This window comes from Mustela nigripes, chromosome 4, assembly GCF_022355385.1.
Source record: "Mustela nigripes isolate SB6536 chromosome 4, MUSNIG.SB6536, whole genome shotgun sequence".
Lineage (NCBI taxonomy): Eukaryota > Metazoa > Chordata > Mammalia > Carnivora > Mustelidae > Mustela > Mustela nigripes.
The window spans coordinates 151,264,370-151,280,701 of record NC_081560.1 but is presented as its reverse complement, the minus strand read 5'-3'; the positions used below and the strand labels follow the sequence as shown (position 1 = coordinate 151,280,701).

The window sequence follows — 16,332 nt, the reverse complement described above, 5'->3', positions numbered from 1 at the left end:
CTTGGTTTCAGATTCCTCAGACTATGTGGTCTGTCCCTGGTCAGCCCTGCTGTCTGCAGCCGGAAGTCTTTCTTTCCAGGACCATATTTCTCCCATAGCGGCTGTTCCTTTCAAGGCCCCTGAACTGCTACAGGGACAGAGTGATGAAGAGCTGTCTGATGCATCTCAGGTAAGGTGGTTTGGCAGCTCTGCAGCACCTCTGGGCCTGTCCAGGGGAAATGCCTCGTTCTAGGACATTGGACCTGTTCTGGGGGTGGTGTCCCCAGCTCCTGGCTAAGCCCCAAGAAACACTGAGACAGAATAGGTCGAAAGAATTTTATTCCCAGGCTTTTCTCTCTCTCTCTCTCTCTCTCTCTCTCTCTCTCTTTCTTTCTTTCTTTCTCTTTTTTTTTTTTTTTTTTTTTTTTTTTTTTTTGTTTTGTTGTGTTTTTTTTTTTTGTTTATGACAGGTCAACTTTCTTGGGTTCCGTTTTTTGGGTTTGTAAGATGGGGTTCATTCGTATGACCCAATCCATCAGCTTACTAAAAATACTAAAAAAAAAAAAAATGTTAGAAAAATTGTGGGTAAACGGTCTAGGACATTGGTACCCTTGGCAGTGTGTGACAAAACCCTAAAACATCCTCAACTAGGAATTTGTCCTAAGGCATGAGTGAAGAGTGAGTTCGTTGTAGCAATGTCTACTGTTTTATTGTTGACATTAGTGGTAAATAGAAGCCAACTCCATGTCCAGTAAGTAAGAGAGCATTAAAGTGAGGCTATAAGGGCTGATAGAATGGCTTGAAAAGAACTTAAATATATGCATGTACAATGTGACGCTCCTTGAATACACACACACACACACACACACACACACACACACACACAGATAGAGACAGAGATGAGAGAGGGTGAGTTCTAAAAATATATATACCAAGGTGTCTGCAGTGATCATTTCTGGATAGCAACATCAGTGATGATTTCAGTTTTTCCATGGACGTGTTTTGCTTCTGAATAGCATCAAGTCTAGTAAACGTTATTTTAAATTTTATTTTATTTTGTTTATTTTTAAAAAAGATTTTATTTATTTATTTGAGAGAGAGAGAGAATGAGAAGGGAGAAGGTCAGAGGGAGAAGCAGACTCCGCATGGAGCTGGGAGCCCGATGTGGGACTCAATCCCTGGACTCTGGGATCATGATCTGAGCCAAAGATAGTCACTTAACCAACTTAGCCACCCAGGTGGCCCCCATTATTTTCAATTTTAAAAAGAAGAAATTCTAAGGAAAGAGCAATGCAAGGCAGGCATACAACACTCAGGGCACAGCAGGCACTTCCTCCGTGAGTTCTGTTTCTTCCAATCCTTTCCTGGGAAGAGTACAGCATGGAAGGCCTGCCCCTCTCAGGAGGCACCTGGAACTGGCGCTGCTTTTCTTTTGGGTTTGGAGAACAGGGCCTTGGTGGCCTCACATCTCCAAGTCAGATCCCAACAGTGAAAGCAGCACATCCTCCATTGCAGTGGCCCCGACTCTGTCCCTGCACCGGTAGTCTCCTAGCCCTCCAGGCCCCAACACCTTTTCCTACATGGACAGAATCCCAGGGATGAATCCCCGGACTCCTGTGTTACAGACGCGGGTTCGTCTCAGTCCCTCTGTTTGGGTGTCTCTGGTGGTGCCCCCTCCTCTCTGGCCTCAGCTGAGATGCCACAGTCGGAGTCGTGGGATCTGACTTTCTGATGTCTGTTACAGCAGAAGCCCCACCACAATAATAGATAAGCATTTATTGAGAACTTAGTATGAACTAGAGGGAACATAGCCAAGGCCCCGGGCAGGGGCTCTGGTTCAAGTTTAGGCTTTAGGTCTTCTTTGTGAAAGTGCCCTAAGTTGCCTTTGGTTTGTCTCTTCTGTAGAATGGAGACAATTAAAATACTGACGTCCCAGAACAGGGGTGAGGATGAAATGAGTTAACCTAAGTAAAAGTCTTAGAGCCCAGCTTGCCATCTAACTGCTCTGCATCTGGTAATCATAACAATAATTATCATTTCCATTTCCAGGTGTTTTTTTACTCAATGCTCATGAGTAGTCAGGCAGAACCCCCACTATAAAGATGAGGCAAGTGAGGCTCAGAGAAGTCAGATACTGCCCTTCCATTTCACCATGTCGCTCTCTGACAGCACATGGTGCTTTTAAATCAGGCCACCCCATAGGGTGTCACCGACAGAGGGCTTTGGCTACACGGACCAGAAAGCCTAAAATACAGAGGCTGAAAGCACAGATAGAGTTAGGACCCTGGCTGTGTCTTTCCACCCCACCCTCCTCAGCTGCTGGCATTTTGCTCTCACACCTGTTGTCTCAGGAACCAGGATATGTGGTGGTTCCACGTATCCCATCAGTGGGCAAGGCAAAAAGGAGGAAAGATGGGGTGAGCTACCTGCGTTCTTATTGTCAGTAAAGCAAAGGTGCTCTCAAATGCCCCTTAACAGATTTCTCCTGCATCGTTTGCCAAAATGTGGTGTTATGGTCCCTGGGGCTTTAGGCCACCAGAGTAGGAGGGAGACGGGAAAGTTTATGGGCGTCGCAGACGGTTGTGGGGCTAGCCAGCTGCGCGTGCAACTGGAACGGTGCTTTGTTTGCATGACCACGGAATAATGGAGGTGATGGCAATCTAACCTGGTGTTTTTTTGTCTTGGGCAGATGCACGTGTATTCTTTGGGCATGACCCTCTACTGGTCAGCGGGCTTTCACGTCCCACAAGATCAGGTCTGTAAACGAGAAATGCCAAGTCTTACCAGGTCATTTTTTGGATTTCGTTAGCGGTTTTCTTCAGGATGGGGATCACATCTCTTGAACCACGTGCCACCACTCTGTCCTCCTAGGTTCTAGGAAAGCACTGCTGGCCCATCACAGAGGGCCTCCTGCTGCATTCAGAAAGCACCTCAGAATGCCGCTCAGCATGGCAATGCAGCCAGCCACGATCTAGAACTGGCAAGACTTACAAGCTCAGAGGAAGTAGCAAGTCTAGAGGGTTTTACAGATAATGAAGATACTGATGTAGAAAGCAGCCCTTCCTGAGGTGAAATGCTTCCCTGAGAAGCGGTTCTGTGCTCAACAAATTTGGGAGATGCTGGCTACGATAGCTCCCTCCCAGAGATTTGGCAGAGTAATTTATTAAAAACTCTGAGAAAGCCTAAAGCAAAGGAAATTTTAAACTCTATCATAGCACTGTATAAAATTTTTGACTACAGAATGTGTGTGTGTGTGTGCAAATTCTCATCTGACACAATAAGAATTCCTAAGAGACCAGTGAGTTAGAGAACCCCGTCCTGTCTCCCTCCCTCCCTTCTTTCCTCTCACCTTTGTCCTCTCTAATTCAACATCCCAATGTTTCCTGGTGTTTTTTGTTCTCATCCCTCTTCATGGGAAATCTCTTTTAGCTTCCCACTACCCATGGGATTAGGTTCTCCTACTCAGCAGGGCGTACCTGGAGCCCCAGTTGGGGTTCTTACCTGTGGATCAGGTTCTTCTCTGGAGCTCTGCTGTCATCCGGGCTGGCGTCCTGGGCATGTGGCATGTGTAACTGTAGATTACTCTGCACTTACAAGGGCCCATGCTTGATTTAATGCTCTGATGTCACCAGCTTAAAACCGTGAAAAGTTTTGAACAAGGGGCCCTGCATTATCCTTTTGGTTCCCTGGGCTCTGTCCTGTCCATTGACCGCTTCTCCTCACGCATGCCTCCCTTTGCCTATACTGCTCCCTCTATCACGGTTCACTCCCCTACTTTTCTCCTGGTTAACTCCAGTGTGCTTTCTGAGGTGTAGTTCAAGTTCTTTCCTCCATCTTCACACTCCCTTCCCAGGCTGGGTAAGATCTTTTCTGCTGTGTTATTACCATATCTTGTACTTTCCAAGACCAAAGTGTCCTTGGCCCTTGAGTTGACCATCTTTCTCATCACACTGTGAAGTCCTTGAAAGCAGGGAGTGTCTGCCACCTTGCAGTTCCAGTAACCTGGGGCTCTGGGCACATCCGAGGCGCTTGGATTGGCTGCCTGAGCCCAGGACACAGTATCTCTCTTACACTTGGAGATGGGGGATTCCCAACTGGTGCTGGATGGCCAGAAATGGTAGTGCAGCCTTTATATTGAAAATGACTTGCAGTATGGGGAGTGTGAGAAAAAGCCCGATGTTGAGTCTGATTTTGAGGACTTCTGCATATAAATGGTGGCCACTGAAATGCATGAGGAAAGTGCTTAATAAAATGGTTTTCTTTTGCTTGATGGGTACATGTGACATAAAGTTCTTCTGTTGATTGTTGACCTTGTGCTGACCACTGGAGATTCCAAAGGGGAAAAAAGCACAATCCTTACATTCCCAGAGCTCATATTCTAGGGGATGGATCCCAGTGAGACCCACCTAAATAATCTGAAAGTAATTCGGTAGAAAGTAATTGAGGAAGTAATTTGAGAAGTAATTACATTGGAGATGTAATCGAGAAATAATTTGACAGGTTTCCCAGGTGGGTGTGAGTTGAAGGCTGATCCCTGGTTTGAGCTGAGTGCTTGGCATCGATGGAAATTCATTCTGTCAAGCACCTATTCTTCATAAGTATTCCAGGCACATGTCTGTGCTGTCTGTGCACCAAGGAACATTCCAGACTAGAAAGTAGCCAACTTCATACAACTGGCACAGAGATAATTGCTCTGCATTTTGTGGCCCCAGTAACAGAACTTGTGTCCATCCCTAAATTCTCCAAAAGGGGCAGGCATCTGTCTAGTGGTGATGACATCCTCCGTGTCCAGGAGTCCCCACTGCACACCCGACAAGGTGCTGGGCTCAGCGGAAGCAGCTCTCCAGACTTCTTACACAGCCCCTTTCCTCTCCAGCCTCTGCGGCTCCATGAGCCCTTGCACTCCATTCTGCTGACTATGTGTGAAGACCAGCCTCACAGGCGCCTGCCCCTGCAGTCAGTTCTGGAAGCCTGTCGGGTTCATCGGGAAGAGGTGGCTGTATACCCAGCTTCTGCCAATCTCCATGTCCAACGGCTGGCCGGCTTAGTTCTGGGCACCATCTCTGAGGTCAGTGGAGATCTGTGCTTCCCAATCTAGGGGACACTAGCTACAGGTAGCTGTTAACATTTAAATTAGCTAAATTATAGTTCATTGAAATGAAATAAAATAAAATATTCAATGCCTCCGTCCCACCGACCACATTTCAAGAGCTCAGTTGCCACATGTGGCTGCTGATGAGCCTGCTGGACAGGGCAGATACAGAACGATCTCATCATGGTGGTTCTGCTGGGCAGCACTGATGAAGACTTTCGGGCAAGCCCAGATTTCTAATGTGGCCGAGACTCTCGGGATCTTTCAAAGAGCCCTTTATGTAAAAAAGCAATTGTGTTTATAACCCACGAGTCAGCTCCCTTATTAAAATTTGACTAGGTCTCCTGCAAGGAGCCTTCCCTGATGGTGCCCTCAGTCCCTGGCTCCTCCCTCCCTCCGCTGTCCTGTGTCTGCCGAGAGTCCCCGTGTTGTGCGTGTCACACCGTGTTGCTTGCTGTCCTGTGCATTCCCCACCATCTAGCAAGAAGCTGACACATAGTAGGCATTTGGCTTAAGTTGGGTTCCCTTGAAGTGAAGCCAGAAATGGTTATGTTTATGCATGTTATTTATTTTAAAGATTTATCTATTTATTTTGGAGAAAGAGAGAGAGAGAGCATGGGTGGGAGGGGCAGAGGGAGAGGCGGAGAGAATCTCAAGCAGACCCCATGCTGAGCACAGAGCCTGATGCAGGGTTTGATCTCACGACCCCGAGATCACGACCTGAGCAGAAGCCAAGGCCAAATGCGTAACGGATTGTGCCTCCCAGGCACCCCCATGCATGCTACTTATTGTGGAAGTGCCTCTAGGAGAGGGGGAATGCTGAAAGGAAGACAGGATGGCTGGCAAGCCCAGCCTGGAGGTGATCTCAGGAAGAGACAGCCTCAGCCTGGCCCCACGGAAGGTGGGCTGTGGTTTCTGGAGCAGGAATTGTGTCAGCGTTGGCCCCTGTGAGGCAGGGAAGTGTGAGAGAGAGGCCAATGAGGTGCTTGGGATATAAATGCAAGGAGGTCTGCATCTCAGAGGAACCAGAAGGGGGCAGGGCTGGAGACTGGTTGGGTAGCTGTGCACTTGTCCAGGGGTCAGGCTGAAGAACTGAGACCAAGACTAATGCAGGGGCCATGTGGATGGAGAGCAGGGGACAGCTCGGGTGCATGCTGCCCCCAGTCATTTAGAAAATGTCTCTTCCATCTTGCCCTCCTTCTTGGATCCCTCTGTCTTGGCATCTGAACATGTTCCTCCTATTCAAAGAGCCAGAAGAGCTACAGTGAAGCACAAATCACACGGTGAGGTCAGGGAGATGGACACACAAGAAAACGTGATATGATGTAGAAGTAGATGTAAGGTGATGAGGGAAGGTGACAAAAGGGACAATTCCCACTGCCTTGAGGGCAGAAGTGGAGAGGTTTGGAAGTAGAGAGAACACTACTCTGGGTCTTAGAGGCACAGAGGGGTTTAGCAGGGAGACCCTAGGCAGTGGGGAGAATGCATGAGCAAAGGCACAGTTGTGGAGGGGTCCACTGGTAGTGAGGGAAGGCAGCGAATTACCTTTAGGGTGCCTGTGGATGGTGGAGTCTGGAGCCCGCTCTGGTTGCCAAAGTGTATTGTTGGGCTCTCACTGTGTACAACAGACACTTCTGAACTGACTTAATCTGACAGCCAGTCTGTATGTGCCTATACAAATGTCCCCTTTTGACTTTGGGTTGTGGATGTGTGGTGCACTTGACCTTCAGGTGGGGAGGGGAGCTGCAGAAGGAAGCTACTCTGTGCAGTGGGACCGAAGCCGTCTGATCAGGAGTAGGCTGCATCAGGTGAGCTGTGAGAGCCCAGCAGCAGGCACCCTGGAGCGACCGCACCCCTGCAGAGGTGGGTACAGCATCCTGAGCATTCCCATGTTATTGTTTCCTGCAGCTAGGGGGCCGGACGTTCACCCGGGCAGGCTTCCCTCTTCCAGGAGCCCCGAAGGAGAAGAGGGAGTGTCTTCAGGAAAGCACCATCTGGAGATAATTATTTATATCAAACATAAACCCTTTTTTAAAATTGAGTTTGAACTGTCCATCTTGATAAAACAAATTTCAACAAATGACATAAGAGCAAAATAAAGCAATCTTTTAAAGATTGTTTTAGTTGTTGCTCTAGTCGTGTTAGAGGAACTGTTTTTTGAATAATCTTCAAATCTACTGTTCTCTACTCTTCAACTGAATCTGAGAGGCAACTGGGTGACGGGCATTAAGGGCACCTGATGGGTGGGGCACTGGGTATTACATGCAACCATGAATCACTAAACTCTATCTCTGAAACTAATAATACAGTATATGCTAATTAAATTGAATTTAAAGAGAGAATGAAAAAAAATATAATGTTATTGTTTGCTGTCCCTAAAACAAGGCACTCTTTGCCCCTGGGTTTTGTCTCTCCCTCTCAAAAAAATAAGTTCCCCTGACCCTCTGGAACTATCATTCCCATTTCTCACATGAGCAAATAGACTCAGAGAGGGTAAGTCATTTTGCCAAAGTCACACAGTCAGTAAATCACGATGCTGATATCCACACCCTAGGCTGCTCAATTTAAGAGATCCATGCTCTTTACATCTTCCCGTGCCCTCCATCATGCTGTTTGCTTAGTTTCAGAGAGAAGCACAGAGACCCAGAGCTCCCTGGAGCCTGGTCCGAGCACCTCAGTCCCCAGTCACTGCAGCCTCTCGGCTAGTAGGTAAGTAGCAAGGTGTACAGTGTGTGGGCCACTTGTGGGACCTGCTGTATCTTGCTTCTTGGCTGATTGCTAATGCGAGAATTTTTGCTGCTCCAGAAAAAGCTGACCCTGCTCCATCGGTAGGTGGATTAAAAAAAGCAAACCCCACATTCAAGCTGATGTGTAGCCAGGGTGACGAGGGGCCAGATGGCAGCTATGTTGTCAGGCATTCTGTGTCCTCTGAAAATCCAGTTTAGGCTCCGTTCTGGAACAACGACATGCTTCCATGTTGTGATTATCTGTTGCTCCCCGAGGCGGCATAACAAACGACCACAAAACATAATGTTTAAAAATAATAGTTTCGGAGTACCTAGGTGGCTCAGTCTGTGAAGTGTCTGCCTTCAGCTTAGGCCATGACCTCAGGGTCCTGGGATCGAGTCTCATGTCAGGCTCTCTCTCATGCCCTCTGCCCCTCCCTTCCACCCCTGCTAGTGTTCTTAACATCTCTCTCTCTCTCTTTCAAATATATAAATACAATTTTTTTAAAAAAAAGAGTAATGGTTTATTTAGCTCTTGCTTATGCAAGTTGGACAATTCAGGCTGTGCTAGCTGGGAGGTTCTTCTGGACCCTTCTGGAGGTCCTTGTGCTCTGTGATCAGTTGCAGCCTGGCTAGGCAGCTTCACTTTTGGGGGTGGCTGGCTCTTATCTGGGGGAGCCCTGGCTCTTCACCAGTAGGCTAGCCTGGGATTGTCCTTATGATAATGGCAGAGTTGAGAGAGAGAGAGAGAGAGAGAAGGAAGGGATGGAGGAAGAGAGAGGCACAGGGCATGGGTCATGGAGAAAAAGTGGCTGGTTTTGGAATGAATCTGACATAGATGCTCAAATCTGCTCCAAAACCACATGGGGCCATATCTTCCTGCATCTGGAGCATTAGGAATTTTGAAGTTTGGGTATTTATTTCTTTACATGTTGATTTGTTGTCCTTCTATCATCAGCCAAGGACTGTGACAATACTTGATGTCACATACACAGCTGGGGCCTTGACTGGATGCTGTAGGTTCATCTCATAGTAATTTTTTTTCCTGCTATTTAAAACTCTGTTTTTTTTTTTTTTCCCAATGAAAAGAGCTTTTTTTTTTTTTCTGATTCCATAAACAATGCATTTTTTTTTTTTATCAAAGCATTTCAAACACTTTATAAAATCTAAGTAGGAAAGTCAGGATCCCCTGTGACTGACCCCATCACCAGCTTCAAGTTCTTTAGGAGCTGGGGTCATAGGACCTCCCTGTCCTGATCACAGTGAGCTGAAGCAGGGTTTTGGGGTGGGAGGAAATGGACTGGGACCTGGCCCCTCAAACCCCACCCTGCTCCTGTGGCTCTGCAGCCTCAGCGACCTCCTTGGAAAAGTACACATGGTAACTTTCCCCCTAGGTGTGGGGCAAAGGGAAAGTAGGGACGTTCCCTGTCCAGTAGAGCACCTGCGCACCGTGGGCTTTCATTGCTGGTGGCCGTTTCCATTGTGTGTCATCTTTCCCCTTCTTGACTGCTGGCCAGTGCTCTGCCAATGGAAGCTCCCCCAGAGCTTGAGGACGGACAGCAGCTCAGCTCTGGCTCCATGTTCCCAGTGTCCGCAGAAACCTCACAGTCAGCAATTCCTTCTCAAAGGGCTTTTCTGCAAAGAAAAGGAAAGGTGAGCAAAAGAGAACCAAAAGACCTTCTCCAAAGAGGTTTGAGTGGGGGGGAGCTGTGTGGCTGACACCGTCGTTGAAAATGGGCAGGCTCCCTTGGCTGAGATTTTCAGCTCTGGCATCACCCCTTCTTGAACAGCACTGCCAATAGCTGAAAATTGTTTTAATAACCACATAAGCCCTGTGGTTTAATCATGAAGGGATGAGGGTCCCCTGGAGCAGGGACAAGCCCCTGCCTGGCTGTTCATGGAGGAGGCTGCCTTTGTTAAACGTTTGGCCTGGGCATCTGCAGCCGTTTGGGAACATCAGACCCAGATGCCCCCAGAAAGCCTTCGTTTGTTGGCCTATCTGTTGCTGAGAGATTTGCTTAAACTTCCTTAGCCAATTTGAGAGGAGTTGAGCCTAGAGTAGCTTCGGGACATCCTCTCCTTTGTGGCTCTGGGCTCCCACACTCCTCACGCCCCTGCTGCCCTCAGAGACCACTCTACCACGTTCTCAGGTAGACAGGGTCCGGGACATCTTCCTCTTCTTTGGCTTTTTGCCATGATCATTCGTAAGGACACTTCTACAAGACTCTCTCAGGACGCATTTCATTTACTGGCTGGTCTTTTGGCCTTTGGAGCAGGAGTCTGGTAGGTTTCCTTGGGAGGCACATTAGTAGGCCTACCCAATCCTATCACTCTTAGATTTGGGTGAGTTTCTTAACCTCTTGGAGCCCCAATTTTCTGACAAATGGGTTGAGATTATGCACCCCACAGGATGATGGCTGCATGTAACTAATGATAGGTATGAAAGTATCTCCCCATCACAAGCATGATACAAACAATGTGAAATTGGAAAGAGCTGCCCGTGCACATTATCGATTCAACATACAGAGCTAGAAAAACATTCATCCAATTGAAACCTAGAGGTATTTTTGCTTTAGAAAATCTCTAGCATATAACATACATTTGTATTATATAATGTGTTTTATAATTTTGATACATTCAAAAGATTATGTAATGATGTGTGAATTATGAAACACGCAATGAAGCAGACAGCCAGCTTAAGAGCTAGGACAGCACCAAGAGCACTGTACCCACTGTTAAGCCATCTGCTTTGAGATGCCCAACTTCACTGAGTTGAGCTCTGTTGAACCTCCCCCCTGCCACACCCTGGCCCATTGAGCCCCGTTTCCCTGAAACCTGTTTCCTGCTGGCTCTCAGGAAGGGAGTGCCGTTAGAGGATTAGGGGAGGTAAGTGCATTGGGGCAGCCCAGTCCAAGAGCTGGGGGACCAGACCCCCTGGGATGTGACTTCTCTTCTGTACCATGAGTGACTCTTGAGTGTTTTTCCCAGTTCTCTAGGCCCGAGTTCATCTTGCTGGCTGGAGAGGTCCCGGTGACTTTGCATCTACCTGGCTCTGTTGTGGTAATTGCTGGGATAAATGAGCAGGGGTGGGGGGTGGTGAGGGAACCACTCTGCTGGACAGTCCTGGAGGCTGACTGACTTCTAACTGCGGTTTCAGGCTGGGGTGCTCGCTCTCTCCTCCAGACTCCTGCCGGAGCTCTGGGCTAAGTCACACTCCTGCTTCCTGTCCTTCAGCACTCCCTCTTCTCCTCAAACAGGAGTCCTCTGCTACTTCTGGCTCAGCCTTGCTTGTCTTTCCAGACTCAGCTCGACTTTGTCACCTTAACGGGTCAGCAAACATTGTTTAAGCATCTAGCATGTGCCAGGCACTACTCCAGACCCCAGATTGTTAATGTGAACACAAGAGCATCCTTTCCACGTGCAGCTTTCATCCTAGCGTATCTGCATTTGTCTAGTGTCAGGTGGAAAAGTCAGTCTTCCTTTCCTTAGCCCTGCTTTCCCAGTCCTGGGAAGACTGTGGATGCCTGAGGATTCAGCCTCTGTATGGAGAGGCACTTGGTGCCTGGATTGGGGGTGGGTGAGAGGCTTGGCCCTGCTAAGATCCACTGAAAGAGCTTTGGTGATCCTAGCCCAGATTGGGGACAGTCACTGCCACGCCCTGCTCCGAGATGTCTTGGGGGGCATGTGTTCTTTTCTAGGACCCTTCCTGAGCCAGCCCTTTGCAGAGGAAGGGAGTGATAGGCTGCCCTGGGCGGAGAGTAGAAAGGGGGAGTGGGAGGGCCAGGTTGAGTTGGGCTGGAGCACCAGTTAGCTGCTAGAACCATTCTGGCAAGTGGGACCATGGAAGCCCCTTGTGTAGCTCTATTGTCCCACTGGACCTCACTTAGAAAAATACATGTTCAAGGACACAACTATTAAAAATTTCAAGAGGGCCGTTGTAGAGCATTAAACCCAAGGAGAGGGCCCTTCAAGCACATGGGGTGGCCCCCACATCTCTCTTAGCTGATTCATCAGGGAGCCTTGGAGTGTGATCAGCACTGCCCCGGGTCATATGGGAACAATCTCCCATAGGGTCCTCAGGTTCGTACTGGCCCCTGGAGTGTGGGGCCTGCCCCTGGGTGCCACAAGGGATAAGGTGTGGTCATAAAGTCACACATGCCAGTGTCCATCCTTAACTGTCCTTTAATGAGGACTTTGTTGGGGGAGATCTGGGCCAGGCTTCTGGCTGGGCTGTGGGCTATGATGGTAGAATGATGGGGGTTCTTGGTGACTGAGCAATTGCAACTGTGGTCAGCATGGGGCTGTGGTGGCAGGTGAATCTGGAATTAACTGGAAGAGGGTGAAGCGAGAAAGCAGATGGCTGCTCATCTTTGGTTGTGGCTCTGGTGACCGATGTCTGGATTCAGAGCAACTCCCTTAGCCTTTAACCTCCTCACCAATCTGTGCCCACCCCTTGTCTTTCTTCTGGGCTATCGCTGGAGGAACAGATTCAGGGTGATCAACAACCCTGCGACATCTGATCCATGTAGGATAGCCCTGAGCAGCCCAAGTCCTCCCAGGAAGCGGAGCCCAGGGAACGGTTGGGATTTCAAGAAAGCAGAAGCATGTAGACTGGCCTCCCAGCCTTCATGGCCCCTGAGGAGCCTGGCAGAGTGTGGATTTGAGTCCAGTTCTGCCTCTTACTAACTCTGACACCATCCCTTGCTGTTCTTACCATCCCTTCCTACTAAGCAGGTCCCTTACTGTCTCTGAAACTCATCTCTCCTCTGCTGGGTAGGAACCCTAACTTCTTATTTCTTAGGATTATTTGTCATGATGTGAGACAATGCATAGTGCTTAGCACAGTAGCCAGCCAATGCAAAGACTCCATGTGGTGTACTTATTGTTACAGTTGCCACTATCTATTGTTTTCAGACCAAAAAAGGGAAATCCTATTTGGCTCTCAGGGACCTCTGCGTGGTGTTGTTGAGTGGGCAGCGTCTGGAGGTGAAATGTGACATTATGTCAACAGCGGGAGCCGTCTTCAGCGCTGTCATGTCCTTTGTCCACCTTGGGGAGCTCACCTACTTTGGCTTGGCTTACATGAAAGGTGAGTGGCTCCTGGGCAGCCCACAGTGGACCTGCTGCTTCAGGTGACCCAGATGTTGAAAAAAATTGCTCGAGGCTGGGACACATCACCTTGCACATCTAGACGTCCGTTAGCATGGGGAAGGCTTCAAGGACTCATTGCAAAGTGTCAAGGAAGCTCAGAAGATGATAATGAAACTGTGTGTGAAAGATAGTGTGGGTTTCCAAGAGGGGCTGGGTGTGGCTGGTCCATCTCAAAGCACTGGTGTCAGACAAGTGAACATTGAAAGCATTTCCACGTAGGTGGGAATACGATGTGGTACTGCCACTGTGCAAAACTGTATGGTGGCTCCTCAAAAAATTAAAAATCGATTTACCACATGACCCAGCAATTCCACTTTTGTGCACATGCCTCGAATAATCGAAAGCAGGGTCTTCCGGAGAGATTTTTACGCCCATGTTTGTAGGAACATTGTTCACAGCAGCTAAAATGTGGGAACCACCCATTTTCCTTTGACAGATGAATGTGAGAGCAAACTGTGGTCTCTACATATAATGGAATGCTTTTCCACCTTAAAAAGGAAGAACATTCCAGCATATGCGACAATATGGGTGAACCTGGAGGATGTTGGGCTAAGTGAAATAAAACAGTTGCAAAGAGACAAATATTGCATGACTCCACCTGTGTGAGTACCAAGGATAGTCAAAATCGTAGGAACAAAAAGTAGAATGGTGGTTGCCAGGGGCTGAGCGGTGGGGCTGGGAGATATGGTTTGATGGGTTTAGAGTTGCAATTCCACGGGATGAAGCATGCTGGAAGGTGGTAACGGCTTCCCAACACGGTGAATATACTTAATAGTACTGAACTGTACATTTGACTATGGTTAAGATGGTAAATTTGTTATCGTGTGTATTTGGCCACAATAAAAACAATTTTAAATTTCCAAACAATCATCCAGGACTGATGGGAAGTCGGCACCCCAACCAGGAGCCCAAGTTAAGAGCCCAAGTTATGAAGATCCTGAAGGAAAGCCTTCTTCCCTTCTTCCCATCGCTGCCTTTCCATTAAGGGGCTCCTATTTCTGTCTACGCAAATATACCTTTGCTGTTGTCGAAGCTCTTTAACTACTGTATGGGATAATGGGAAGGAGGCGGGGTGGGGATCATTTGGGCTTTCAGGTTCAACTCTGGCTCTGCCAGCCCATCTTGCTTAGGAGTCATCATCTTTGTGTTCTTCTGTTCTCCCATCCCTGATGGGAGGAGCTCGGGAGGCACTGGAGGACAAACTCGGTAGGAGCTCAAGTCCTGAATTGGACTCCTGGATTGGAGTTTCCAAGCTGGCCACTTTCAGGTCAGAAGCTAAAGATGACTCCACTCATGCCCTGCCTTAGTTTGCTGGGGCTGCTAAATGAAATACTGTAGACTAGGTGGCTTAAACAATAGGTCTTTATATCTTTATATCTTAACTGGAAAGTTGAAGGTTGGAGTTGGAGCATGGCCAGACTTGGGGTTCTGCTCCTGGCTCCCAGATGGCCACCTTCTCATGTTGTCCTTAAATGGAAAAGAGAGTGAGCCCTGGTCTCTTCCTCTTACTACACTAATTCCAAGATAAACCTAATTACCTCCCAGAAGCTCTACCTTACCCCCGTTACAGTGGGGGTAAGAACATTGGGGAGATACATACATTCAGTCTATATCTTGCCCATGGCTGGGGGAGCTTGGGTTTGGTCCAGTTGAGACAAAGGGCCTGGCCCATGGCAGTAATGGAATAAATACTCATCCCCTTGTTTTTCATTTTATCTGCACAGGCGGTAACTGGAAGGCAATTTCTAGTGATATCTTCTCTGAGATAAATAATCACATTTCTGCTCTTGGAGCTGAGTTCCTCTTCCTTTACTCTCTCCTTTTTGTTTCTGACTCCTGGCCCCTCATAGACTCAGCAAGCGTCCTGTGGTGACAGATGACCAGGACAGGTGTCCTGCTCTCTCCTGCCCTCAGGTGTCTCCTGTCTGGCCCTTCTGGGCAGAGCTCAAAGCTGAGGGTTTAAAGGGGTGGTACTTGCCTGACTGGTTTTCCCTCTTGACTTTTATTTCAGGGAAAGAGTTCTTTTTCTTGGACAATGAAACCAGGTTGTGCAAAATAGCCCCTAAAGGCTGGAGTGAGCAGCCCCAGAAGAAGACCTTCTCGAATACCTTCACTCTCTTTCTGAGGATAAAGTTCTTTGTCAGTTGCTGTTTGCAACTCCAGTGAGTGCTCCAAAATTCTTCATTTGTTCCTTCAGGGACCTGGGTCTGTGCTGGCTGATGTCAGAGTTAGAGATAATGGATAGCAAGTGCTTGGAGAGTTGTAAATTGCATGTAAATAACAATAGTCATTGTGATTGATCTTGTTGATTAGATTTCAGTATGACAGAAGAGGGGGAAGTCAGTGTTTGGGCCCTGGTCAAAATGAGCACTTGCCCCTTTGTTTCAAACATGGTCCACTCAAAGTCAAAGTTCTCCCTTGTCCCCAACACGACCATCCCTCAGCAGCCCAGGGATCGGGGTTGGAGGAAAGGGTAATGTATGACTATGGAGTTGGGTCATTGCCTCTTTGGTCCTTCGCTTACAAAAAATATCACCTGAATATCAGTTTTCTCACTTGAACCATAGCAACTAACGTCTCTGTGGGCATTGTGTCAAGTGCCTGGCACATAGTGGTCCTCAACTCGTTGCAGGAGGCATGATGTGGATAAAGGAGACCACACTCATCTTACTAACATTGCCCTCTAGGTTCTGTTGGCTCGTATCCCATCTCTTGTCCTTTCCCTGCTTTCCAGACTGAGAAAACCCTCTGGTTTTAGTATTCTCTTTCCCCCCTCAGCATTTCAGTGGCCCTTATTCCTGCATCTCTTTCCCAGGCACAGCCAGACAAGACATCAGTTTTATCTGCAGCTTCGGAAAGACATCCTGGAGGAGAAGCTCTACTGCAATGATGAGACCCTGCTGCAGCTGGCGGTCCTTGCCTTGCAGGCTGAGTTTGGCAATTACCCTGAGGAGGTAGGGGTGGAAGCCTGATGGGGTGAAAACCGAGGTGGGGTCACTGGAGAAGCAGTTATGGGAATTATGGGAAAAGGGGGGAACAATTAGAAATATAGATACTGGGACTTTGAAGAGTGTTTTAGCATCTACCACTAAGATTGAGGTAAATGGTATCCTACCATCTATCTACCCATCCACCCATCCATCCACCCATGTGTCTAACCCACCTACCCATCTACCCACCGATCTGTCTAACTATCCAACACCTATCCGCCCATCTAACTACCTATCCAGCTGTATATCCATCCACCCAAATACCCATCCTTCCATCAATCCATCCATCCATCCCATCCATCTTCCTTTTTTTTTTTTTTTTAAGGATTTTATTTATTTATTTGACAGACAGAGATCACAAGTAGACAGAGAGGCAGGCAGAGAGAGAAGAAGA

General features: G+C 48.0%; 1 protein-coding gene across 1 annotated transcript in view; it reads left to right on the top strand.

The window, feature by feature from the left end:
• The window catches only part of FRMPD2 (FERM and PDZ domain containing 2), an 88,504-nt gene that overhangs the window by 16,876 nt on the left and 55,296 nt on the right, over positions 1-16,332 (top strand). Inside the window, exons 3-12 of the mRNA XM_059397694.1 lie at positions 12-169; positions 2,669-2,734; positions 4,856-5,047; positions 6,802-6,934; positions 7,693-7,780; positions 9,315-9,450; positions 10,786-10,857; positions 12,712-12,886; positions 14,960-15,110; positions 15,764-15,902. Coding sequence (XP_059253677.1) covers positions 12-169; positions 2,669-2,734; positions 4,856-5,047; positions 6,802-6,934; positions 7,693-7,780; positions 9,315-9,450; positions 10,786-10,857; positions 12,712-12,886; positions 14,960-15,110; positions 15,764-15,902 — 1,310 coding nt within the window. The remainder of the gene's footprint in view (positions 1-11; positions 170-2,668; positions 2,735-4,855; positions 5,048-6,801; positions 6,935-7,692; positions 7,781-9,314; positions 9,451-10,785; positions 10,858-12,711; positions 12,887-14,959; positions 15,111-15,763; positions 15,903-16,332) is intronic.